Source organism: Carettochelys insculpta, chromosome 4 (genome assembly GCF_033958435.1).
Source record: "Carettochelys insculpta isolate YL-2023 chromosome 4, ASM3395843v1, whole genome shotgun sequence".
NCBI lineage: Eukaryota > Metazoa > Chordata > Testudines > Carettochelyidae > Carettochelys > Carettochelys insculpta.
Window position 1 is genome coordinate 44,413,172 of NC_134140.1, and position 26,713 is coordinate 44,439,884.

Here is a 26,713-nt window from a genome sequence, read left to right on the forward strand (position 1 = left end):
ATTGAAATGCCAGAATCAAAAAGCACATTGCTCTTCCCATATCCAAATTTCCACCACAGTTCATGATGAGTGTTGCTCCAAAAATGCCTTCCTCATATACAAATGCACCAATCCAAGAGTTTAACAATTGAGAAATTGTGTCATCCTTTTTTTAAACAAAAAAAGAGCAGTCCAATGGCACCTTAAAAACTAACATTTTATTTATTATGTAATGAGCTTTCCTAGGTAAGACCCACTTCATCATCCTTTTTTAAAAACTACTGAAGGTTTGAACTAAATCTCATGAATACGAACATGAAAGCTTTGCAGATATTGTATAATAACCACTAACATGAACTGAACGTGGGACTCCTTGCAGTTAAATATTTAACTTTCTTTCTCAGTTGTTAACCTCTTGCTCCCTTCAGAGGCATAGCAGATCGCTCAGGCTATGTCTAATACTAGGAGATGAAGCTGAATTTATTAAAGTTGACTTTATACCACTAGATTTTATAAAGTTGATGGTGAGTGCCAACATGTGTAGAAAGTCAACATAGTGTGTCCCCATTACCTTTGCTAAGTTCAACTGTGTCAACAGTGCCTTGTGGGTACTTATCCCACAGTTCCTGCACCCCGTGGCATTCTGGGTTTCTGTGACAGTGTGTTATTGGAAAAAAATGTGTCGCACGTGGTTGCGGATGTCTGTCGTCATCATCCCAGAGTGTATTGCCCTCACTGCCTGCTCCCATTGAAAACAAACTGCCAAATGCATTTTCATGCCACTTTTCTACAGCCTGCCCCTTGCACATCCTGTTACCAGGCTAGCAGGACAGTCCTGAGAAATGTAAAATGTAGAAATAAAAATCTGAAAAGTTTCAATTTGGAGCTACTGAAAAGTTGTTTTGGGGTATTGTTGAAATGCTTCATTTTGATAGTGTTACTTTGATTCATTTTATTTTGACCAAGTGGGGTGGGGTGAAGGGGAAGCCACATGGTGCAGATGACAGCTGGAGAGCCTGGCAGCCATAGAGTGTAGAGGGCAGCTGGACAGTCCAGCAGCTAAGTGGGTGGGTGGTGGGGGGAGGTCAAGCCAGAGAGCTCAGCAGCCGCCTGGTGGTGAGGGGCAGCTGGACAGCTAGGGCTGATTCTTACTTATTTCCTACTTCCTGCTCACCTGGAGAGGAGCAGAGGTGAAAGTGATGGTCAGAAGAGACACATTGGAGGCACTGGGGGGTACTTCTGGGGGCCAATAAAATCAAATTAAATAGTGCTGTGTTGACATTGTAAATTCAAATTTGGTGTTACTCCTTGTGAAAAAGCTGGAGTAGAAAAGTTGACTTTAGGATCCCTTATAATCAACCTAATGATATTTGTAGTGTTGACAGCTACATTATAAAATCAACCTAACTCCCCTAAAATCCACTTTGTGCTCTAGTGTAGATATAGCCTCATTTCTTGCTATGCACAGACTATGTGCTGGATAGCAGAAGTGGTCTTTGTTTTAAACTTAGCAATTTGCTGTCTCTGGAGGTGTACTCCAGCCACAGAAAATCAAATCAACTCTTCCAATGCAGGCAAACTGATGGTGGAATTTGTCTGCACTGGTAGGGTTGATGTGATTTTCTGTGGCTTGAGTACACCTCCAGAGACAGCAAATTACTAAGTTTAAAACACAGACCATTCCGCTATCCAGCACATAGTCTGTGCATAGCAAGAAATATAATATTCATCATGAGATAGCTAGGTGAGGTTGGCACTAGGTCCCAATGTGGGGCAGACGAGGCCTAGTTTACCTTTCAGAACTACTATAGTGCCTTGTCTCCATTATGTTTTATCGGCGGGGCTAGTTATAGTGTATTCATTATCCCACATTAAAACACACACTTATTTTTGGTAGTGAAAATAAGTCCTGAGAACTGGTGTCTGTGGAGTAGGAAAGAATGTGTATTGTAATTACCATTACATATTTTCCTCCTACTATTCTGGCTTTATTTAGTTTTTTTTTCTTATGTCTGTAATGGTGAAAGTTGACTGATATAAAATTATACAACATCAAAGTGCAGCATGTATTCAGTACTGTCGCAATTCATTTTAAAGGTAGTATGCGTAACAGTTATGCATGCATAAAAACCCTAGGTAAAATGTGGACTCCATTTACATTAATGGTAAAATTTCAATTGACTTCAATAGTGCCCCAGTGAAAGATTTCACCCTTTCTTTTTAGAAACAACATCATTGTTTACAGTATCACCACATATTCTGTAGTAACTGGTCTAAGACAGAAGCTAAAGCCTAATGTGTCAGTCATTGTCCATTGATTTCCATAGGCTTCAATCAGCCTCCTAATGAACAGGCATGCAACTGGAGCCTGAAAATCTTAAATAATAATCCTAGTTCTTCCCTCAGTTTTGAGCAAATTACTCAATATATTCATCTTGCACCAGCAGTAAAACATAAGTAATTATATTTACCCACCTTAGAGCAATGGGATGTGCTGAGAATTAACTAGATAACATTTGTACAGTACTTTCAAACCTCTATACAATGATTATGTTTATTATTATTATTCATCCCTCTTCCCATAATCTTTCTTGAGCTGCTGGAGAAACTTGGCTAAAAAAGGTCTTTATTTCTTTACAGTGAACAGCAGATCTAAAATGAAAATTGAAAAGAACCCAGAAATACATGCTGAATAAAGTTACCTAACTACTGTGGGATCATTCACCACAAATGCTGTAATTATTTATTAATTAAAATCTGGTCTTTGAAATGCTCTAGACCAGGTAAGATCCTGCAGGGAAAACTTTAGGACTAGCTAAGCTTGGCACAAATGCTTACTTTTTATGCTTTGTTGTTATTGTTTAAGCTACAAATACGGAGAAACATCAGGAAAAGGAAAAGTTTGGCCTATAACCAGTAGGAATATTCTCTGTTGAGAGCAGCATGGGGGTTCCACCTTCTTAAAATGCCATGGCACTTTTGGAACATTATGGACAGAAAAAGACAAAAGTGTATAGCACAGTAACAGTATACCATAGCACCAGTAGAACCCACTAAAAATGTTTCCCCAAGTTTTCTAGACACCAGCTGCTCTTAAAAAAAACAAAAACTGCTCTTTCTACCCAGATTGTCATCTTGGTATATTTTCAACAGCACAAGCTACTGTAAATAATTAAGACATACACAATACAATCTGACAAGCTCACTGCAGAGCTACAACAAAGACTAGATGTTGCAGAACAGACTTGATTGATCTTTTACACAGTGAGGGGTAGGCGGGAGGGACATCAATGCTTCTGCTAATTTTTTCCATTCTTGTGCAGAACACATTTTATGTGCACCAAGACACGTGTGGGCACATCTCTGAATAGCATCTAACACAGTGATATGCTGCTTCTACTGAAGGCCCTGCACCACCATAATATAAATGTTAAATAACAATAAGAACTGATCCTTTAGAATCCTACTTTTCAGTTAATATTTTTCTTAAGAAGTCTTAATTCCCCAAGGGGGTGGGAAAATCATACTGCAAAATTGATTTTTGGAAATAAAATTATTGAAGATATTCCTTGGTACTGTATATGGACATCAATATTACATTATATCATTGTACAATGTAATTATTATTGTATGTAATATCATTTAAAGATACTATAAAACACTGACTACTGTATCATGCAATTTAATACACTGAAACCGGGACAGAAATGAGTAAGCAAATGCATATCTTCTATAGGGCCTAAGGTACAACAAGGAAAGGTGCCTACTCACTACTTCTTAGTTGTTACAATAATATATTTTTAGCACTGAAATTTACTATTTCTAAAAAGTCTTCTGAAGACAGAACATTTGAGAGTAGCTGCATTATTCACCTGCAGTATCTTAGGCCCTAATGCTGTAAGTGGCAGACAGCCAATTTCTGGCACAAACAAGCCATTTAGACACTGCAGTCCTTGTTACTCTCTGAAAGCTACAGAGACCGATACTTGGCAGGGACATTGGTAACATCCCCCTACAACAATAGTATGATGTTGACCTCATTTTCAATCAATACTCTCAATGCAACTAATGAGTAATCGAGATCTGCTACTTTCTAACAAAATACCTATACTTTTCAGCTCACGATTGGAAGTGGGGGAGAAAGATTTAAAAAAATTAAAACATGCCTGTGATGGAATACAGCACTGTATTCACACCCCACTCACTACTTTAATAACCTTTGTACAAAATACAGTAAACTCTTTATCCGGTATTTGTTAAAACGGAACTCTCAAATAACTGGCGCCAGCCCCTGCCTGCTCCACCCCTGGGCTCTCCAGCTGAGGCTACCGGTGGGGCTCTATCCCCTGTCAGCTTCAGAGTTCTCCTGGCCCTGGGCCTCCGGGGGTTAACCCATACAGTCCTGGGGCTGGGGCTGCCAGCTCTCAGCCCTGGGACTGTTGGAGTTTCCCTGGCCCCAGCAGAACTCCGCTCCCTGGTGAAGTTCCCCATGCCCAGGGCTGCCAGCATTGCCTTGTGCACCAGCAGAGCTCCACATGCTGGCAGAGCCTGGGGCTCCCAGCATTGCCCCGTGTGTTGACAAAGCCCAGGGCCACCAGCAAAGCCCTGCACCCTGTAGCCAGACCTTGCGTTCTGGGATGTAGTGTGGTGCATCAGGGGGTGGAATGTAGCCAGACAGAGTCTCCCCCTTACAAGCCAGCTTGCTCGTTGCCCCCCGCCACTGAGGAGCACACAGGGCACGGAAATGGCTGCTGACAGCACAGTCTTTGATGCCCTCATTGAGGCCCAGATATGCTGGCTTATTGTGACCCTGAGAAGCAGAAAGTACAGCTAGAAGGCTAACAGGCCAGACTGTCAACATGAGGGGGGGGGGTGAACCCTCAAGAAATCACCCCAGCTGGCATTGATCAATATGATGCACACACAATCACCCAGAAGGGGACGTGCCCCGCCCGCACAAAAGAATGTCCTGTACTCCTAAATTGTTTATCTCTTGTCTTACAAGTGCAAACTAAGTAGAAATGCCCTTGTAACAAACTGGAGTCACAAAGACAAACCAGTATGATCTGGCACCATAGATAAGAAAGAGAATACGTAACCCAAAAGGGGGTATAAAAGATGGGTCCAGCAGAACTCTAACTCTGAGTGCATTTCAACCAACTACCTGCTGGTCGGGTCAGGTGATCGCCTCCCGAGGTCCACAACTGGGGACGCCCAACCTCGTATTCGTCTTTCCGCAGAATTGAGTGACCGATCCGGCTTGGCTACGCTGGTATCGAGAGACGCAGAGAGGGTAAGATACACCCATGCTAGGTCTCTGACTTTTTTTTGTGCACAGCTAAAGAATTAGAGCTCTGTAACTAGTATCAAGATATCATTGTGTTAGATGATAACAGATATCTTTGTATTGGATTGTAACGTAACTTGTTAACACCTGTACTTTGCTAGCATATAAGAAGTAAACAATAGCCTTTTGTAACCGCACGCTTATAACTGTAGCTTAATAAACTTGTAACTAGTTAAGATCTGAGCCTAACCATTTTGTTAACCCTTTTGTCACTGCAACACAGCCGGCACAACAAAAGAACTTTAACCGTTTGGTTACTACAGCCTGGCCGTGGGTGAGTGTGCTAGGAGCTGCCTGCTCTAACAGTAAAAAACTGGGTTGCTTAGGACCCAGGGGAATCCGTCAGCCTGTCTTGGCTGCTTGCAGCGACGAGCTCTCTGCTCTTGTAGTTTTAAACTTGGATGATAACAAGGGCATAGTTGGTACCTCACCGCACATTACCTGACCACCGGCTAACACACCCCCACAGAGTTCTCCCAGTCCTGGGGCTGACGGAGTTCCACTGAATCCGGCATCACAGCTGGATCCCCAAGGATGGAGCTGCCAGCAGGGCTCCTCACCCCAGCCAGCTCCCAGCCACAGGGCTGGCAGGGTCCCCTGCCTTCTTGATGGGGTCCCACGGCCGCCTGCCTCTTAAGTGGCATTTTTGAATATCTGGCAACTTCCTGGTCCTGAGGTTGCCGAGTATGAAAGAGTTTACTGTATGCAGCGATAAGGCCTTCAGCAGCTGGACAGCATACTGGCTAGAATGTTGGTTAGGTGCTGTAGTGAGATCTGACCGCTCCTTTTCATAGAATCATAGGACTGGAAGGGACCTCTAGAGATCAAGTCCAGTCCCTTGCACTCATGGCAGGACCAACCACCATCTAAACCATCCCTGAGAGGTGTTTGCCGAACCAGCTCTTTAAAAAAATCTCTTGTCTTCCAGGACTTTTCAAAGATAATAGTGAATGGCTCACATATCTCCTCAGTCAGCTCTTTGTGTATTTTAGGATGCATTTCACCTGCCCTTGATGACCTGAAGACATCTAGCTTGTCTAAGTAATTTTTACTTGGTCTTTTCCTATGCTAGCTTCTGAACTTACCCCATTTTCAGTGGTATCCCATCACCACCAGCATTCTTGGTGAAACCCAAAACAAAGCAGTCATTAAGCACCTGTGACATTTCCACAGTATCTGTTACTGTTTCACTGTTCTTGGCTTTCCTCAAAGAGACTGCAATGGAGGAGAACACTGGGATAAAGTGGCACTAATATCTAGCTAGTCCCAGAAATCGATGTACCTGCTTCTTTGAGGACAGCATGGGGCACAGCTGGAAGGCCTGGACTTTGCTAATCAAGGGTTGACACTTTTTCCCATTGTGTACCCAAAGAAGCTGATCTCTGTCAGGCTGCCCTCCTTGTGGAACTGTAGGATCACAATCACATATTTCAAATGGTACAGGCAGTCTCAACTGTAGATCACCATGTCATCTAAGTGTGTGGCTACAAACCCACTATGGGGGTAGAAGAAACAGTCCATTAGTCGTGGAAATGTGGTTGAAACCTTATGCAAGCTGAAGGGTACGGTCTAGAACTGGAAAAGCCAGAAGGGAGTAGAGAAAACATTTTTTCACTTGGACTTGGGTGTGAGGAGAATCTGCCTTTAAGTCTAAAGTGGTGATGTATTCTGCTTTTTCCAGCCAATCACAAGTTCATTGACCTGAGGCATCAGGTAGACTTTGAACTCAGGATACTGCATTGACCTTGTGTAAACTGATGCAAAAGTGGATGCTTCCATCTGGCTTATGCACCAGCACCCTGTGGCTTTCTGAGTCACTACACAACGCTTCAATTGTTCCTAATACCAGCAGAATTCTGCTTTCATGGTCGCTTTAAGCTTCCAGGGAAGGGTCAGCAGATTTCTCTAACCTTAACACCCAGTTCCATCTGAATATGAGTTATCAGATGAGTCCATCCTGTCTGGGTTGAGAAAACACAAGAGAAGGCAGTAATCAGTTCTTGTGCCTAACCCATCTGTTCTGAGGTAAAGTTGTTCCCAATATTAACCACTCCAAGAGTTGAGGCTGCGGGCCTCGTTTACATTCTGCTGAGTAGGGCACTATCAGTAAGCATTCTTGGGCCTTCCATGTTTCTAACAGGTTCACATGGTAGATCAGTTATATCTTATGTTTGTCTGGTTGCTTGATTTCATTGTTCAGCTGCCCAACATGAAGGATCACCTCATATGGTCCTTCCCAGCAGGACAAGAGCTTAGCCTCAAAACTGGGCAACAATAGCAGCACCTGATCACCAGGCTGAAACTCCTGGAGACAAGCCCATTTATTATAATCTGTTACTTAGGTATTCTGGGCATAGAGGAGGTTCTTTCTCCCTGGTAAAAGAACCTAGGGCCTCAAGTTTCTCCCACACATTTAACATATACTGCACCATGTTGTTGGCTCAAGATAGATGCTCTTCCCACATTTCTCAAATGAGGTCTAAAATCCTCTATGGTTGCCTCCCATATAAAAGTTCAAACGTTGAGAAACTACTGGAAGACTGTGGTTCTTCCTGGACTGTAAAAAAGAGAGGCGTGAGCAGCTAGTCCCAGTGTTGGACATCCATCAGAACAAATCACTGGAGCATTGCTTTTAGGGTTTAGTTAAAGTGCTCTATCAGGCCGTCCATTTGGGGCTAGTATATAGAGGTTTGTAAGGCTCTGATCTTGAGTATCAACAGCAGAAGTATTTGATCATTTGGGACATAAAGTCTGTCTCTTGATTTGTCCAGATTTCCTGGGACACTCTAACTAAAGCAAAGATGTTTAGAAGTTCTGGCATTCATGAATGTAGTGGCACCACTTTTGAGTAGCAGGTCACATAATCTGCTAGAGGGATGACCTGGTATTCGGTGGTGCTCTTCTCAAGAGGGCAACTATGTTGATTTCAATCCACTCAAAGGATACACTTAAGAAATTGGAGGGGATATCACTGTGGTGCAGTGAGCTGACACTCTAGGACTGAGGCACAGAAATTTTCCATGTCTCGTAGATCCTCGGTGAAAAGAGCCAGACTAGAATCTGGGCCATCATCTCTTCTCTTTCAAGGTGGCCAGCTGTAGGTATGGCATGGGTGAGATGCATAACTTCCTTCCAGGAAGGCCAGGGCCCCTGATCTTGATCCTCTACAGTTGGTTGATCTTTATTTATGCTGTACAGACAGACACCTTGAATTGCAAAGTATGGGAACCATGACACTTGGTGGGGTTCAACAGTTTCCCCATTCACACTGCCACTTGATAAACGAAGCACCGGTCCTGATTTTGAGAGGTAACTCTATTAAAGGAGGCAAGCTGTTATATATTGTTCCAATAAGGGACAATGGATCTAATATCTCTGGACTGTCAAGGAGAGGGCTGGACAGTAAAGAACATATATTTGGCAGACGGGACAATCTGAGACAGGGAGTGTGTTGGGGTCCACCTAGGCTGATAAAAGCCAGAGTGTAACCTAACTGTGGCTGTCAGGCTGCAGTTACGTATACACACACTCAGTGGGGCTCCAGTGTGCCCTGCACTCCCATGGCTGTGGACGCTGGCTGCTGCAGAGGCACAACTTCAGCCTCAGTCAGGCTGTGGTTTCCTCCCTGGGCCTCGCAGAGCTTCAGCCCCACCCTTGTACAGCCACTGCAGGATCTCTGGCCCTGGCTCTTTGCTGTTGTGGGCTGCCACAGGGCTCTGGCTCTGGGCTGCCCACCTCCTTGCAGCAGGCAGCCTGCCCTTCCACTCCCGGGCTCTCCAGTCCAGGACCATCCTTGGTCCTGCAGGACAACCAATATTGCCGGACAAGAGTATGCTGGTTTTCGGAGGTGCAATCTGTACATAACTAATTGTAACTCTAGGTAAGAGCTGGTCCACTCATACAGATGCACGTTGGTGGTGGAACAAAGATTTCTAAAAACCTTCTGTCAATTTAAAAATGCATATTGAAGAAACTGTAATAAAAAGGTCACATCCATGTTGTTCCTCATAATAAGAGAAAGACAAAGGGACAAAATCATGGAAGAATAAAAGGAATATCAATATATACACAGAGGCACAGTGACACTGACTGTGAGGCCATGTCTACACTACCTCCCTACTTTGAAGGGAGGATGGTACGTAGGGTGTTGGGAGTTTATTAATGAACTGCTGCGCTGCATATGAAGTACTTCATTAAGTAAATTCCCGCCCGTGGCAACTCCGAAGTTTTAAACTTCGAAGTGCTGGGTCATATCTAGCCGCAGCTCACGCACCGGTACTTCGAAGTGCCGGGGGTACTTCGAAGTCCCTTTACTCCTCAAAACTGAGAAGTACTGGCAGGTGAGCATGGCTAGATGAGAGCCGGCACTTTGAAGTTTAAAACTTTGAAGTTGCCGCGGGGGGGAGTTTGCTTAATGAAGTGCTGCATATGCAGCGCAGCACTTCATTAATAAACTCCCAACACCCTACTTACCATCCTCCCTTCGAAGTAGGGAGGCTGTGTAGACAGCCCTGAGAGTTGAAAAGCCAGCCTGGATATACAGTCTGAGCAAAAATGACAAGTCAGCTATTGGTTTGAAATGCTGTGAGGCAGAAAAAACACTCAAAATGGAATTAAACACAGGCTCCTTAGTGACTTACTTCACATTAAGAATACGAAAAATGTTTTAGCTATATCAAACTGATGGTGCCATGAGTGCTGCTAAAACCCTGTGAGAAAAGATAGTGCCAGTTGCACTATTCAAATAAATGTGGAATGTAACAATCAGCACTGTTTATTAGACTTGTGTATCATGGAGAAGTTGAGGGGTAGGGACTGATCAGCCCTTAGGGGCTGTGAATGGTCACATTGGTTCTGTCTAAACTACAAAAATAACTTCAAAGTTGCTTACTTCAAAGCAAGCAACTTCAAAATTGAGCACCTACATACACCCTACTTCAAAGTTAAGCTCCGAAGTAGGGCACTACTCCAATCCTGGGAATGAAGTAAGGACTTTGAAGTTGGGCTCCCTGCTTCAAAGTGAACTTTGAAGTAAAGGACAATGTGTGTAGACTCCCTACTGGCTACTTCGAAGTTGTGCCTAATTTTGAAGTTAAGTTCGAAGATAGTTCCTAATGTAGACACAGCCATTAAGTTCCTTTGGATTGAAAACAAAAATCTATAAAAGATGCCGCAGTCACTCTTAGCAGACCCCTCCCCCCCACAACAGTTGAACAACAACTGGAAGGGATAGCAACTCACACACTTGGAAAGCTAAAATAATCCCAGCTGACAAAGCATAGCTCAAATTTCCCAAAACTTGACCTGTTCCTCACAGTATCTGTCGTAGGTAGATGCTGAACTGAAAATCTGGAAAGGGAATACATGCTTTCAAATGTGACCTGAATCAACCAAGGAACTCTTATAATTTCAAGTGTAAAATAATATAGTGCAGTTAAGGGTGCATGGAGATTTTAAGGTCACCATAAACCCGGTACTGAAGTTGAAAAATACCCCCTGCCTCAAATTTAAGACACGTTTGTTACACTAGCAGCAGAACAATGAATCAACAAAGTAGATTTGTCACAAAATACTGACAGATGGAGACTGAGGGAAAGTCCAAGGCATACCTTAGAGCCAACACACTGAAATGACTGTACCACTACAGCAATGTTAGAGTTTGGCATTGCTTCATCTCCTGTTTAGGAAAATGGACAAAGGACCACGTTTTGCAAGAAACACTGAAAATAGTGTTGGATGACACTATTGTGACCAGTGAAACGAAAAACATCTGAAAACCCAAAAAAGGGTATTAAAATGTCTAGAAAAATATGGGTTATAAGCCAATTTTATAAAGGGAAATGTCTCAAGGACTCTCAATAGCTTACAGTAGGCATTTACTTAAATCTCAGAAAGTTTAAGCAGCCCTGTAATCTCCATCACCAAAGGATGTGTCAAAATTTATATCATTTCTAGGATTTAGAAACCATATTAGCCAACTTGTACCAAACCCAACAACTGCATTATTGCAATTTACTGCAAACTGCTCAAAAGTAGGTCTGATACATGAATGTAGAAAAACTGCCCTGGAAGCAAAAGAATTGGTCACATCAGACAGTATGCTTACATCATTTAACCCATCCGTGTCTATTAAGTTAGCCCTGATGCTTCTTCACATGACTTGGAGAGATTATATGGCACATTATGCTAAATGACAGTGGGAGATCCACAGAATTTGCTGAGAACTCTTTCACAGCGGCAGAATGTAGCTATGCATAAAAGTCAAAGGGACTTATCAATCTGGTATGGGGTGTGAAAAAATTCAAAAAATATTTATATGGGAGGAAATTCATCCTTGTCATGGACCATTAGTACCAATCCTTCATCTGAGGAAGGGAGTTTCTCTGAGAGTGACATCTCACATGAAACCCTTGGCTCTCTTAGAATCATAGAAGAGTAGAACAATAGGAGACATTAGGCCAGCAAGAGACATATAGTTTACCCTCCTGTCAAGATGAAGGATTTGTTGTGTCTAAATCATTCAAGACAGATGGCTATACAGCTTCCTTTTGGAAAAATTCCAGTGAAGGAGATTCCCTAACTTCCCTAGGCAGTTTGTTCCATTGTACTACTATTTTTACAGTTAGCAAGGTTTTCTTAGCTGGTTACATCTGTGACATTGAACTCAAAAGAACGGAAGTGCCTGTAAATGTAGAGGGGCTCTCACACTTGCCAGTTCTAGTTAAAACAGAATCCATTGGATTTTACCATATAGTAAGCATGTGTCAAGTAAAGAATTTGTGTTGTTATAGCTAGTAAATGGCACACAAATGTTTTAGAAGAGCTTCACATCAATCACCTGGGGCTGTGTTTACACTACAAAAATAACTTTGAAGTTGCTTACTGCAAAGTAAGCAACTTCAAAGTTGAGTGTCTACACACATCCTGCTTCGAAGTTAAACTTTGAAGTAGGGCACTACTCTATTCCTGGGAATGGAGTAAGGACTTCGAAGTTGGTGCTCCCTACTTCGAAGTAAGTGAACATGTGTGTAGACTCTCTGCTGGCTACTACGATGTAGTGCCTAACTTCGAAGTTAGTTCCTCATGTTGACGCACCCTGGGAGTAGTAAAAATGAAAGCACTCGCCAGAAGTTTTGTACGGTGGCCAAGCATTGACCAACACATAGAACATCTTGCTAAGAAATTTCAGGATGCCAGCAAGTACAGAACATGCCTAACCAGTGCCATTACACCTCCTGCAATGGAGCTCAGCTCCATGGGAATGTCTGCATATTGATTTTTCAGAATGATGTGTCTAGTAGTAGTGGATACCATATCCAGTTACAGAGCAACAGGCAGGGAGGCCAGGGCACAAACAGTGGGAGAAGAGGACAGGAGGATCCAGTGGTCTGAGAGGTACATTGTTCTTGATTTTTCCCTCAAAAGGGGCAGTTGGAGGCAACCTTTCGCATGGGAGGAGCTGGGTTGTGTGGAAGAGTGAGGCTTAGATGTCTCTTCCTGAACTCCTTACTCTTGCCCTGCCCTAAGTCCTGATGGGGCTGGGAAAGCTGCACAGCAGAATTTGGGGGTTACACTTCTTACGCACTGGTCCTGGGATGTACAGCTCAAGTGTGCAGAGGGTGGTGTGAGAGTCTTTCAAGCCATCCACCTCAGAGTCTGCCTGCTCTCTAAATAGGCCCTGCCCATCGAAGGGGAGATCCTTCAGGAACTACTGGGGCCTCAGGCAGGAGGCTGGAGAGAAGCAGTCAGGACCCCTTTTGTATGGAGACAACTGATACCATGGACTGAGTTGTCTTCCATATCTGAGTTGCCTGGAGCACTGCTTGAGGCGCTATAGCTCCTTCCTCTGCCAGGACCCAAAACAAATTCTTTCAAACTGAGTAACAGCCTGCCACATATTCACCTCCTAGCAGCCTATGAGGTCCTGGTGATTCACCACCTGGAGCTGGAGGATGAATAAATTTTATACCCAAATAAACCCAGTTTCTTTGAATCTGTATTTTTTGGGGCTGTTCCTGGCTGGCCTTGACTCTTATGGTGGTTGACAGCTTTCACCACCAGGAGATGGGGGCTGGGTGGAAATAAAGATACTCACACCCCTTTGCAGATATAAAGCATTTACACTCCAACCACTCAGAAATGAGGGAGTGAAGGAGGCCATTTGCCACAGGCTCATAGAGATTTTGGCCATCCTGTCATGGAGGGGTAAAGGCCACCCTGGCTGGGATTGCCTGTCCCAATAGTCCAAAGAGGGAGATTTAGGTTGGTGGCCACCCTCTTAAAGAATTCGTAGGGGGCCTGAGAATCATCCAGGGGAACCACCAAAGAGGACCCCACAATGGCTATTTCCGGAAAGGAGGAAGGAACCTGTACTGGGGGAACTTCCTTGGGACAGGGAAGGCCAAAGGCTGAGACTCTACTTCCTGTTCTATCTGCAGGGTGGAAGCCCTCAAGGCCTGGGATGCTGTAGGATGTTTAGTGAAGGCAGCTGACAGTGGTGTCAACATACCAAGTGAGGTACCTGGGACAGCATGGGAAACCACATGAGATTCCAGGTGTACCACTAAGACGGCTAGGCCTGTGGCCACTGACCAATCAGGTAGGCTGTCTGTGGCACCAGAGGCATTGGCAGAAGCACTAGGTTTGAGGCCAGACTGACGAAGCATGTGATGCTGGAAGGGCACAAACTAGGGCTCGTATTGGTGCGGTTCCATGCACTGGCCACTGATGCCAATGCAGAGGAACATAGAGAACAGTCCTCTGGAGAACACTAGCTACTAGGGGACCTGTGATATGGGGGTTGGTGGCTGGCTGGCTTGTAGTGGACTTGACAATGGTTGTGTGATCAATTCTGATTGGCAGAAGAATGGTGCCACAAAGCACAGCAAGTCCTCAAATCCCTGTGCTCCACCTGAATAAGCTTCAAGGAGTCCTGAGTCAGGGAACAGTTCATGTGCAGTGAACTCTGCTGCAACAGGGAACTGTCCGTCAAACGATGACCAGAACAGAGGAGTGTACTGTCCATGCCTCAGGAGACCTGCACTGAAGTCCTGGGGAGTCCCACCTGATGTCATCAGTGGCCTTTGGTCCTGCTGGAGACCAGGCTGGGGTGTGGGCTGTGGGGCCTTAGATGTTCCACCTGAGTGGGAACGATGCCTCTGTGGAGACCAGGGCAGTGCCATGGCTGGCAGTCTCTTAAGGTACAGTCTTGCAACTACAGGGGTAGGCAGCGCTGGCACTCACAGGATGGCTTGGGCCACTTGCAAGGCCTCCAGTGCCAACAGTACCCCGAGCTGTTTGACACCACTCTGAGAAGGTGCTGGGGAGGGAGGGGGGAGCTGCAGTCCAAAGGGGCCTGAGATGTCTGCTGTGACACAGGAGGAAAGTCCAGCAGAGTCAGTGGCCCAGGCCCATCCTTCTTAGGCCCCAGAGACTTGCCCCGGGCTTGTGCAGAGCCAGGGAATGGTGCCAGGAGGCCAACAGCATTGGTAGGGTGGTGCACACCAAATGTGCTGTGCTTGGTGCTGACTGAGTGTTTGCACACTGGAGCTAAAGCAGATTCCATTAGGAGAGCCTTGACACAAATGACCCTCTCCTTTTTTTGGTACAAGGCTTGAAAAAGTTGCAAATGCAGCATGTTTTACTTAGGTGAGCCTCTCCTAAACAGCACAAATAGGCTATGTCTACACGTGCACGCTACATCAAAATAGCTTATTTCGATGTAGCGACATCAAAATAGTCTATTTCGATGAATAACGTCTACACGTCCTCCAGGGCTGGCAACGTCAACGTTCAACTTCGACGTTGGGCAGCACCACATCAAAATAGGCACTGCGAGGGAACGTCTACACGCCAAAGTAGCACACATCGAAATAAGGGTGCCAAGAACAGCTGCAGACAGGGTCACAGGGCAGACTCAACAGCAAGCCGCTCCCTTAAAGGCCCCCTCCTAGACACAGTTGCACTAAACAACACAAAAGCCACAGAGCCGACAACTGGTTGCAGACCCTGTGCATGCAGCATGGATCCCCAGCTGCCGCAGCAGCAGCCAGAAGCCCTGGGCTAAGGGCTGCTGCACACGATGACCATAGAGCCCTGCCGGGGCTGGAGAGAGAGCGTCTCTCAACCCCTCAGCTGATGGCCACCATGGCGGACCCTGCTATTTCGATGTTGCGGGACGCAGATCGTCTACACGTGCCCTACTTCGATGTTCAACTTCGAAGTAGGGCGCTATTCCCATCCCCTCATGGGGTTAGCAACTTCAACGTCTCGCCGCCTAATGTCGATTTCAACTTCGAAATAGTGCCCAACACGTGTAGCCGTGACGGGCGCTATTTCGAAGTTGGCGCCGCTACTTCAAAGTAGCGTGCACGTGTAGACACAGCCAGAGAGTGCCAGCCGGAGGTGGCAACTACCTGGGGCATGTTGGGGACCCCAACTTCCAGCGTGTGAGGAGGCACCTCCACTGCCCCTTTAGGCGCCCGAAGGCCCGCTCCATCATGTTGCAGGAATGGTTGAGGTGCTCATTGAACGCCTCCCGGGTGGGGTCGAGGTGTCCCGTATAGGGCCTCATTTCGAAGTTGACACCGCTACTTCAAAGTAGCGTGCACCTGTAGACGCGGCCATAGTTTCAGTGGAGGTCAGTCACTGGAAAGGCCTGGGAGAATGGAGCATGCCACCACCCAAGGCTTTGATAAAGAAAAGGTGAAATATTAAACATGGAGCTAAAACTAAGCTTTTCAAGTAAACTGACATTTTTAGTCAATTTTAGATGAACATTTTGCATATTAATTAGAAGGAGAAGAATTTTTACTCGATGTGAGACTAAGTATAAACCACCATTCTCTCTCCAGCTCACTGAGCCTATTCCTATGCTTTCCTTTTGAGCAGAATGCTAATAATGGCAAAATATTACTTTTTCTATAGTGCTACAGGTTCACATGGGACTTTACAATCATGTCAAAAGTCCTATGCATACAGAAATTTACAGTCTGTGCCTCTGATCCTGGGAAGTGCTGAGTGCTTCAATTTCCACTCCAGCATTAGAGTTTGGAGACCTCAGCCCCCCCAACAAGTTGTAGGATTGTGTCTTAAATTAACCAAGAGGGACGCTGTTTCTGTGATTTGAGCAGCTATCAACTGTGTACTCCAAATTCATTTGTATATTGGAATAAATAGAAAATTCATATGCTGCTATACTGAACCAGTGAGTAGCTGAGCTTTGCACCTCCTCCTCCCTTAATTCCCACTGAAATACATTATTTAAATAAAGCAGCAGGGTTTATCAATCATTTCCACCCCTTTCTATCTTCCCTATTACAGATAAACCCCAATTATCCGAGTCCCAATTATCTGACACTCGGATTTATGCCCTAGATCAAAATGCATACAGAAACCATTTCTGTTTATCAATAATGCTAATTACCTGACAGTTTTGGCTAAATATGGCTTTATCTGTACCAGAAGCTACCTGAATGCCAACTATGAGCTCTTTCCTGGCACCAACACTTTCAAATATAAGTAGACTTTTATATAAGCCTTAAATATAAGCCTTAAAGAAATAGGTTTTGCACGAAAATAATTTGCATGGTTGTCCACAAGGTGGCAATCAGTTCTCTTTGCTGAAAAAGGTATAATATTCAGAAATGTTTGGTGGGGGTTGGGGGTGGGAAGGATGGCAAAATAATAATCCTTAATTTTTTTTATTTTTTAAATAATATTTCTTTGCAAACGTGTTTTAAATCAGCTGAATTACTTCAGCACACTAAAATGTAAAATAATCTGTTTGGTATGTGATTTTAGCTCCTAAAAAGTACAAAAAAATATACCAAACTCAGCTAAAAATCCAAGGAAAAAAAGTGTACTTTCTGGCATATATTAGAGTTGTAATTTTGATTTAAATATAATACAGTTGACACAGATGATATGCCAAAGGGGAGGCTGAAGAGGTTAAAACTACTGATTTGATATATCTAGTGCTTCTGAAATATCAGATTCAAGCAGTGATTTCTCAACCCTATAGCCTTCTGCATAAACAGACTATGATAGAGTTTATGGGGGTGTTTTCTGAGAGACCATTAAAACCTGGTCGCAATATGCATTGGTGATCCAATGGCATTTTTCATAAGGATAAGGATTTGTCCTACAGCCCTTTGCCAACACTTCCCTTCCCTGTACTGTGTCCCATGCAGCAAGTTGTTTCCAAATTCTCATATCATAGATGGGTACAGTGCAACAATGCTGTTCATACAGTATATAATTGTAAAAAGAGTTTGGAGGATGAAAGGTGGTAAGGAAATATAAAATAAGGTTAGTGTCATGAGGTCATGCATGCAGAACAACAAATATAGGCAATACTAATGCCACTGTAATGGCTCAACAAGCCAGTGGTCACAGCACGTAAAACACTCTGATACAGAAAAGGAAGGGCCTATAGTTGTTTCTCTTCATTTTCCTGGCTTTATGCCTCAAAGTCCCTTCTCCGGTTCCTTGGGGGCAGCCCAGAAGAATGAGTGCTAATTATTATTAAGTGAATCTACTCTGCAAAGCAATAGGGCTCAAACCCTGTGTCCTGGATTGATTTGGGCGCAAATGTTCCACCCCTGCAATTGAGCCCAAACCTGACAAATCTGCATGTTGATGAAACCCTGAATCTGAGTCCAGGCTTGCACTGCAGTGTATACATACTCAGAGACTCAGATTGTTAAAATCTATGTGCACTGTGTCAAAATATTACCATTTCAACTAACATCTCGAGGAGAGTATTTCAGTTTACCTAGAAGACAACTCATACTCTGCATACATTGTTTACAATTGTTATCCCATTTAGATATTTTCCTACAGACCTTGGCTTCCGGATCACTGTTGATGCTGCTGGAATCATCTTCATTAGACTGCGGGGCATTTCTGTTATGATAAAATATTATTATTAATTATTTATATTACCATAGGGTCTAGGAGCCCTAGTCATGGACCAGAACCACACTATCATATTGTATGATCATATAATAAAAAGATATCCCAGTTCCAAAGAGCTTACAGTTTAAAAACAGTTTGAACCTCTCTAGTCCGGCACCCTCAGAATCTGATCGGGGCTGAACAAGAGAATTTGATGGATTACAGGAGGTCAATATTGTCTTGAAGCATTACCAATAGTTCAGCTGCTTACTAGGTTCTTAGAGGACATTTAGGGGTAAATTACAGCTAAAGAACAGCACAGACCACTGACAGCCAGGACTAATGGTTGTAAACTAACTTTTAAACTTGGCCACACTCATAATGAGTGGTGTTCCCGCTAACTAAAATCATGCCGAAATACGGATGTTGCTGGACAAGAGAGGTTCAGCCGGTATAAGACAAGAGACAACAGATGGATACAGACAGGAGAATACAAGAGAATAATGAGACAAGACTGAATAAATACTAATAAAATAAGGTTTACAGTCAATATCATATATAGCTCACCACAACATATTCAAGCTGGACGCTCTATGAAGATTTTCTAAAATAACATACCTAAGCTTCAAAGATGCATAGCGTAACGTTGCTCCCTCAAATTCTTTTAGACTGGGGTCTGGATTCACTGTGGCTGCATGAAGATCCTAGAGATAAACATATCATTGTCAATAAATTATTAGGCATGTGCTAGAACAAATTACCTCTAATTTCACAGGGAAATAAAATCCTCCCTGCCAAGAAGCATTCATTATTTCTGGATAAAGTCAAAAAAGGCATGCATATATTTTCAAACTATTTTTCATTCAGTGCAGGCATCTTATTTTTATAACGTGACATCTACCCTGTTGCTTTACGCTGAATCCATTCTAAGTGGAAAGATCAGAAAATGGCAGCAAGTTTGTGTGCTTAACATCCCTAGCTTTGACCTATATTATGAATGACATTTGTGGAGCAAACAGAAAGAAAGAAAGGAAAAAAGAAAAAAAAGAAAGAAAAGAAAAAGAAAGAAAAACAGCCACTGCCATGCAAAAACAAGGGTAAAAGGATAATAGTATTAAATATTCTAAAATCTGACAATATACTTGCCTTCCAAATGTCACTATTAATCTTTCCCCCATTCAGTACAGCAAAATCACTCCATGGCTGTTTCTAGACATATAATTATTCACACAGGAAGAAGCACATTGATAAAAAAAAAAAAAGAAAAAAAAACACAAGACACTGTTGTTAGCATTGATATTTACAGGATGAGTTAGGGAACAGATCACCTCAAACTTCAACTAGTTAGTCCACTATACAATGGTATTTGGAGAGTGGGAATAGGGGGAGATGTTTCTACAGTTACTTACCAAAACAAATGATTGGAACAAGGAAGAGTTAATATGAATAAAAAACAGACAATGAGATTATTCTTTAAATTATGATCTTGCAAACAAGCAAAATGAGTCTGAATGTGAATGTTGGCCATAACTGCTATGGCCTGCTAGAAAATAGCAATTTAGAGAAAAAGGAATTTCTTTTTCTCTGGGGTTCATTTGTGGAATATTCTAACTCTAAATATAGGGTGAACTGGAAACACTGAAATACAAGAAAATGCACAGTGCAGGAGTCAAATAATTTTCAGATTACCGGAAGGAAAAAAGGACAATGGATGGGAAAAGATGATTTAGTAGGGGTACAGGCAGACTTCTTGCAACAAAAAGAATTCTGAACCACCTAATCCTTTGTATGTGGAAGTATTCTTTTTATTATTAATTATTATTATTATTATTATTTTATTAATAGGGTGACCATCCATTCCAATTTTACTGGGACATCCCTTATTTAAGATGTCTTACAGGTGTCCGGACTTTTTTAAGGAAATGGGTAAATTGTCCCATATTTTGTGGGGCTCCTGTTGCCTGGCACCACATTTCAGGGCAGCAGCACCCGCTGCCAAGGAGCTCCTCTTCAGGGTGGCTGCCCTGTTCTCTGGCACCCTGCACCTCGGGGCAACAGCTCCTGCTGCAGGGGAGCTCCTCTGGGAGGCAGCTGCCCCATTTCTTGGCACCCCATGGTAGCAGCCCCCGTGGCTGGCAAGCTCTGCCATGGCCCGGCTGCCTTGTTCCCCAGCTCCCCACACCGTGGGGAGGCAGCTCCTGCTGCAGTGAAGCTTATCTGCAAGGCAACTGCCCCTTTCCCTGGCATGCCAGTTCCTGCTGTCAGGGACCCCTGCCATGGTGCAGCTGCCACATTCCCCCCCCACCACCTCCTACCCGGGGAGGCTGCAAAGCCCCTATTCTTGGCATTCCTGGTGCCTCACTGTGTGACAGCAGCCCCCATCGCTGAGGAGCCCTGACAGAGCACAACAGCTTGTGTCCCATATTTGCCATGGGGCACTGTAGTCATCCTATTTATTAAGAATCAACTAATGCCCTTAATCTCATTCAAAAATCTCTAAGGAAATTGCTATGTAACGCAACAGCTACATTCAGAACCATCAAGATGCACTAATTCTCCACCAGGGGCAGCCATTAGTATACAGGCAAGCAGTGTGATTTCCCTGCTCATGTACATATACATGAGAACACTCATCAAGCTCGCACAAGTACAAATAATAGCATAGGCACAGTAGCGCCAGTAGTTGTGATCTAACTTTGCTGTGCCTACGTACCCACTGGTTTCAGGTAAGTACTTGCTCATCTCAATTGTCATCACATGTGCTACCATGTGAACAAACAGGAGCAGTTACAGGAGTTTTGTGAGAGAGTTTGCCAGGTGAATGAGGGGGATTAAGTGACCCTTGCAGTAAGCTGTTGTCTGTTTGTGGTGTGTTTATGGCATGAGTGAAAGATATTGTGTGGTCTATTTATTTGGAAGATCAGATGCTGAGGCTTTGTTTGTAGGATGGTTAGCTGAGGACAGCAGCCTGCTAGGCAAGGCTGAGAGCTTATTAAGGAGGCTGTGATGCCTAAGCACTCATCAACCCCTAACCAAGTGGCAGAGCAACTAAGGAAGGCCAGGGCTTCAGACAGCCCACTCCTAATCAACTAGAGGAGGTAGCAAACAGAAGCAGCCAACAGTGAAGTTTTACAAGGGAGCGTAAACAGGGCTGGATGCACTTAACATTCCTTAAACTTAAAATGATAACCACCCAATTTAAAACAAAAACAAACCAAAACAAAAACAAGAAGGTAACATGTTCCAGGAATAAAAAGAAAATGCCAGGCAGTCCAGCAACACAGTGAGGGCTATCCAATTTATTGCACTCATGTCCTATGGATAGACCTCTCCTATGGATATGCACCTGTCCTATGAATAGACGATGTGCGTACACTTGGTGCAAGGAGACCTTGTACGAGCTATGGAGACTAGAGTTGCTGAACTGGAGTAACTTAAGGTACACAGAGGAGGCCTTCCAGGGCACAACAGAATGGGCCCACCTCTGGTCAGGCAGCCTCTGTGCTGTTGAGAAAAGTGGAAGCCTCAGGGAAGGCAAACATCCAACTGGAGCAGAGGCAAGCAATCCCATAGATGGGATCCTCCATCTAGATGTTGTGGTATCCTCTGACATCCAGGGTACCTCTCCAAGGGAGGGAACTTCAGTTATGAGGAAGAGACAGGTATTAGTAATATGGGATTTGATCATTAGAAACATAAACAGCTGAATTTGCAATCACCGAGAGACCATACGGTAACTCGCCTGACAGGTATGAAGATTGCGGATCTCTCAAGACATCTAGGTAGATGTACATGTAGTGCTGGGAAGGACCCAGTAATCCTGGTACATGTAGGTACCAGTGACATAGGGAAGGACAGGAGAGAGGTCCCATACGGTACTACGTAAAAGACTGAGGTCCAGGATCTCCTCTGGTGTCCCTAGATTTTCAGGGCTGGGAATGGGTGACATGGGGTGGATCACTTTCTGATTTCTTGTTCCATTCTCTTTGGCACCTGGCATTTGCCACTGCTGGAAGACACAATACCCTGCTGGATGGACTTTTAGTCAGACCTGGTGTTACTGTTCTTATGTTCTCGGCTACTCTGCTATTTATACCTCTGCTTGTTCAATGAGAACTACCATGTGTACCCAAGGAGGGGAATCATATCCCCCCTAGCTCATAGGGTAGACTCACAGGATCCCTATCCTCCCTCTCTCCACAGGATATGAGTAACTCCCAGGAACCTGAAACGGAGTTATGAAAATGCTGTGGAGGTAGAACACCTTATTTAGATGACTTTAGGCCATCTCTTTCTTCCCATTAAATTATCCAATATCAAAAGGGTCTGTTTAGGCTGCCTTCCAGATTTACTAGCCAATTCATTAGGAAATGCAGCACAAATTAATACAATCTAATACTGAATTAATTTATGCTGTGGGTCCCTGATTTTAAGAGCTGTACCTGAAACAGCCATACTGTAGAAGCTCCTGTATTGAACAGCTCCTGTAGTAGCTGTCATTCTATTAAAACTGCTACTGGAATTTAGTGGTAGTAATAGAATCAGTACAGGTTTCCCCCGGAAAACCTTTACTCTTAAATTATTAACCTAAAAGAGCCAGAGATAAGGTAAGAAAGAGCCAATAGAGAGAAATGTTGCTTTCAGAGGGTATGTCTACACTACTACACAAATTCAAATCTAAGGACTTGGCTTGATTTTAAATTATGCCTGTTCACACATCAAATACCATTATTTCAAATTTAGGGGGTGCTACAGCTGATATTCTTACTCTGACAACCCAACTGGGATTAACAGGCAGTTTGAATGTAAGTGTTCGGATTAATGGTAGAGTGGAAATAGCTTCCATTTAAACCAGTTTCGTTGGCCTCCAGAGGAGTCCTACATGTATCCCATGATGCTCCCCAGTTGTCCATTCTCACCGGTTGCATCTCCAGTGCTCTTCAACTGCGCAGGAAGTAAGGTAACAGGAAGGCTGCAAATTTAAGATTGCAGGGCCTGGCTGTTGTTGGGGGCTCAGGGGCAAAGTTTCCCACCCGTGGCGAAGATTTTCAGGGGCTGGCTGTTGCTGGGGAAAAGTCTCACCCCCCCACATCAAAGATTGCAGGGGCTGGCTGTCACCAGGGGTGGAGGGAGTCTCCTTTTGAAAAAATGCCCATTTGCTTTCAGGGGGAGGGGAATGAGGGCAATGCAATGTGGGAAGATGACATCACATACCCACAACATTTTTCCCCCATAGTTCACCAGAGAAAAAACCCAGAATGATATAGGGCTGAGGGAACTATGGGATAGGTTCCCACAATGCACTGCTGCAACAGTTGATGTTTGGCCATTTAGTGTGGCAGCACTATTTCAACTTTGTCAGGAGTTTGTGGGGAGGTGAGGATACTCAAATCTGAGTTTATAAAACCCAGCATTACAAAATTAATTTTAATAAAATTGAATTTATCTCATAGTGTAGACATCGCCTGAGAATTCCCTAGGATTCATAGTTCAAAGGAGCTAACCACCAGCTCCTTCTGCTGGGTTGGCAAGATACACTCCATCTTTAGTGAAAGTTAAATCTTGGTGGTTTCCTTTGCCCTCCACAGGCTATTACCATTTAGAAGAGAATATAGCACTAAATTTTTAGTACAAGTTAAAGAACCTAATGAAATTCATCTTATTAAAAATCACAGAAAAAGCATCAGTTAGATGCATATTCAGCACTTCATTAGCATGTGGGCTGCTGTGGCGCTTCGAAATTGACGCGCCTTGCCGCCGCGCCCAGACGGGGCTCCTTTTCGAAAGGACGCCGCCTACTTTGAAGTCCCCTTATTCCCATGATTAAGGGGACTTCGAAGTAGGCGGCGTCCTTTCGTTAAGGAGCCCCATCTGGACGCGCTGCACGGTGGCAAGGCGCGTCAATTTTGAAGCGCCGCAGCAGCCCGCATGCTAATGAAGTGCTGAATATGCATTTCAGCGCTTCATTAGTAAACTTCGAAATGGCCATTTGCGTGGCCATTTCAAAGTTTGGGGCTTGTGTAGACATAGCCATAGAGGGTCTCAAACAAATTTATTAAATAATTTAATGGAGAGTACTGTATAAATTGTTCAGGACTAAAACAGATGTTCAAAATATTTGGGAAAAAAGCACATTTAGCATTATTCACCATTTTTTGAACAGGTTGGTGGATTTTTCAAATTATTATCACCATACCATCTCTCTGGAGCCATTTTCTGTGCTGATGAAAATGGCACAGATGACTCTGGTCTATGAAAAATAGGGAAAAATTCCTTGCAACCAGAAAATAAATAAATAAATAAATAAATGTGAGAGCACACCATTTTTTCTTTACTTTTTTCAGTTTGGATCAATTTTTGGCTAATTGCATTAATAGTGACTTTATCCCTTTACTCAATGTTTCTCTGATTCTCTGCATCGTATTAACTGATTTTCTTTAATTCATATCAAGATATACTATGAAACAATATCCGATTTTCATTTTTATTCTTTTCAAGCCTTCCTTAAGGAAACCTGTTAAACTAGGATCACTCTCAACTCAAGGCTATGTTCTACTGACTGAAGCAATGCTTCAGAATATCACTTTAGTTAAGAGACAGGGACACAAAGAAAAAGAATTGAATGAGAAAAAGGATCTTAGTTGTTGAGAAGGAAATTCTATCTACATTCTATCTACATTTTATTTAAAAAACCTGAAAGGCCAAACAGCACAAATAACTAATCTCAAGAGCTGCTTCTACACAGGCCATTTCCTTTGGAAGTGGCATGCTAATACAGGGAGCGAAAGATGCTAATGAGGTGCAGATGCAAATTCCCCACACCTCATTAGCATAAAGTCACATGATTTGGAGTCCAGAAGACAGTTCTGGACTCCAAAATGCCATGTAGATGCGTGGTCCCAGGGGGGGTGCTTTCGGAAGGAAGTTCTTCTTCCGGAGGCCCCTTCTTCCCAAAAATTTTTGGGAAGAAGGGGCCTCCGGAAGAAGCACATCCTTCCAGAAGCGCCCCCCCTCCCCAGGCTGCGCTTCTACACGGCGTTTTGGAGTCTGGAAGAATGGTCTTACGGACTCCAAATCACATGACATTATGCTAATGAGGCATAGGGAATTTGCATCCACGCCTCATTAGCATCTTTCACTCCCTGTATTAGCATGCCACTTCCGAAGGAAGTGGCCTGTGTAGAAACGGCGAAAGAGTGTGTAAGACAGCCCAGGGGTTCCAACAAGGGAAATATGGTAAATATAAAGCAAACTCTTCTGAGCTGTTGGAAAACAAGATAATTTTGGGGCTGAACTGAAATGTCTCCTGTATAATGGTATACTGTATTCCAGCTTATTCTCTTTCATTTATCTGAAACCTCTAAACCTGTCAACTTCTCCTAGAGAAGCTATATGAACCTTGCCACACAGCAGACAAATAAACTAATAAGCTTTCCACATCCAATTATTGTATTCATGTCTTCAGTTAAATGTTTAACCAGTGATATCCCAAATTCTGTGATTAAATAAAAACTGCTGTAGAAATACAATACCAGTCACACGTTAAAAGAAAAAAAAAATCTATGATTCTGGAGGGCCTGCAAGTCCAACAAAAAAGCAAGGGCATTCCAAACTGAGACCAATCCTATCTTTGAGGTGCCCAGAGGTATTTGGGTACTTACAGAAAATAATACAGGTTGCAACTCCCAAAACCAGACTTCTGTGGTCCGGCAACATCTGTGGTCTGTCAGGACCATGGATACTACTAGACCAGACAGTCCTGGCTACGAGGCTACTAGGAGACTGGCCAGCATCTGGGAGCCCTGCCAGGTGACCCTGTGCAGAAGATGCCAAGGGTTTGTGTTCGTGGGACTGGAGCTGGCCTCCATGGAGCCAGTGGCTGGGGCTGTGGCTGGCAGCCTGGCCGCTGCGTCCAGGGTTAGGGCTGGCAGCATCAGTTCAGCAGGGGCCACGGGCTGGCTGCAGGTAAGGGGGCCAGATGAGCCAGCAGGTGTGGACCTAGTGGCAACTGCACCTCTCTTCATCCAGCAAATTCCTTCACTCGGTACCAATCAGGTCCCAAGGGTGCCGGAGGAGAGAGGCAAAACCTGTATCACATGCCATTTTGAGATGTGTGAAAATTCAAAGAAAAACGTAAATAGGATGGTGATTCAGATTGAATTTTGAGTACTTTGGTTTCTGCTGGAGCGGCATGGATCAACATTCACATCACACTCCATGTCATACCTAGCTCAAGCCAGGGAAGTTAATGATTTAAATAGTGGACTACATTTGATGATCTATCCTGGGTATTTGCCACCTGAGGCATGTTGTACATGTGTTAAGGAGATTGATTCATCTTTTCTTGACTTATCCCTCTTGCCACAGACTACTCAGAACCAAATGAAACTAAATGCAGTCCTCCCTCAGTTCGATCCTTCATTTAACTTCAAAATTCCTGATACTTCAGTAACATTTCATTTGAATTACCCAAAGAGGTTACTAGTGAGG

General features: G+C 43.8%; 1 protein-coding gene across 16 annotated transcripts in view; it reads right to left on the reverse strand.

Moving 5' to 3' along the window:
• APBB2 (amyloid beta precursor protein binding family B member 2) overlaps positions 1 to 26,713 on the reverse strand; it is a 300,231-nt gene that overhangs the window by 83,872 nt on the left and 189,646 nt on the right. For 12 of the 16 annotated variants that reach the window (XM_074992657.1, XM_074992658.1, XM_074992666.1 and 9 more), the window contains 3 exons: positions 19,370 to 19,432; positions 18,842 to 18,927; positions 18,172 to 18,232 (listed from right to left, as the gene is read on the reverse strand). In XM_074992657.1, the coding sequence (XP_074848758.1) occupies positions 18,172 to 18,232; positions 18,842 to 18,927; positions 19,370 to 19,432 (210 nt within the window). The remainder of the gene's footprint in view (positions 1 to 18,171; positions 18,233 to 18,841; positions 18,928 to 19,369; positions 19,433 to 26,713) is intronic. The other 4 variants (XM_074992663.1, XM_074992671.1, XM_074992670.1 and 1 more) reach the window with 1 other exon arrangement.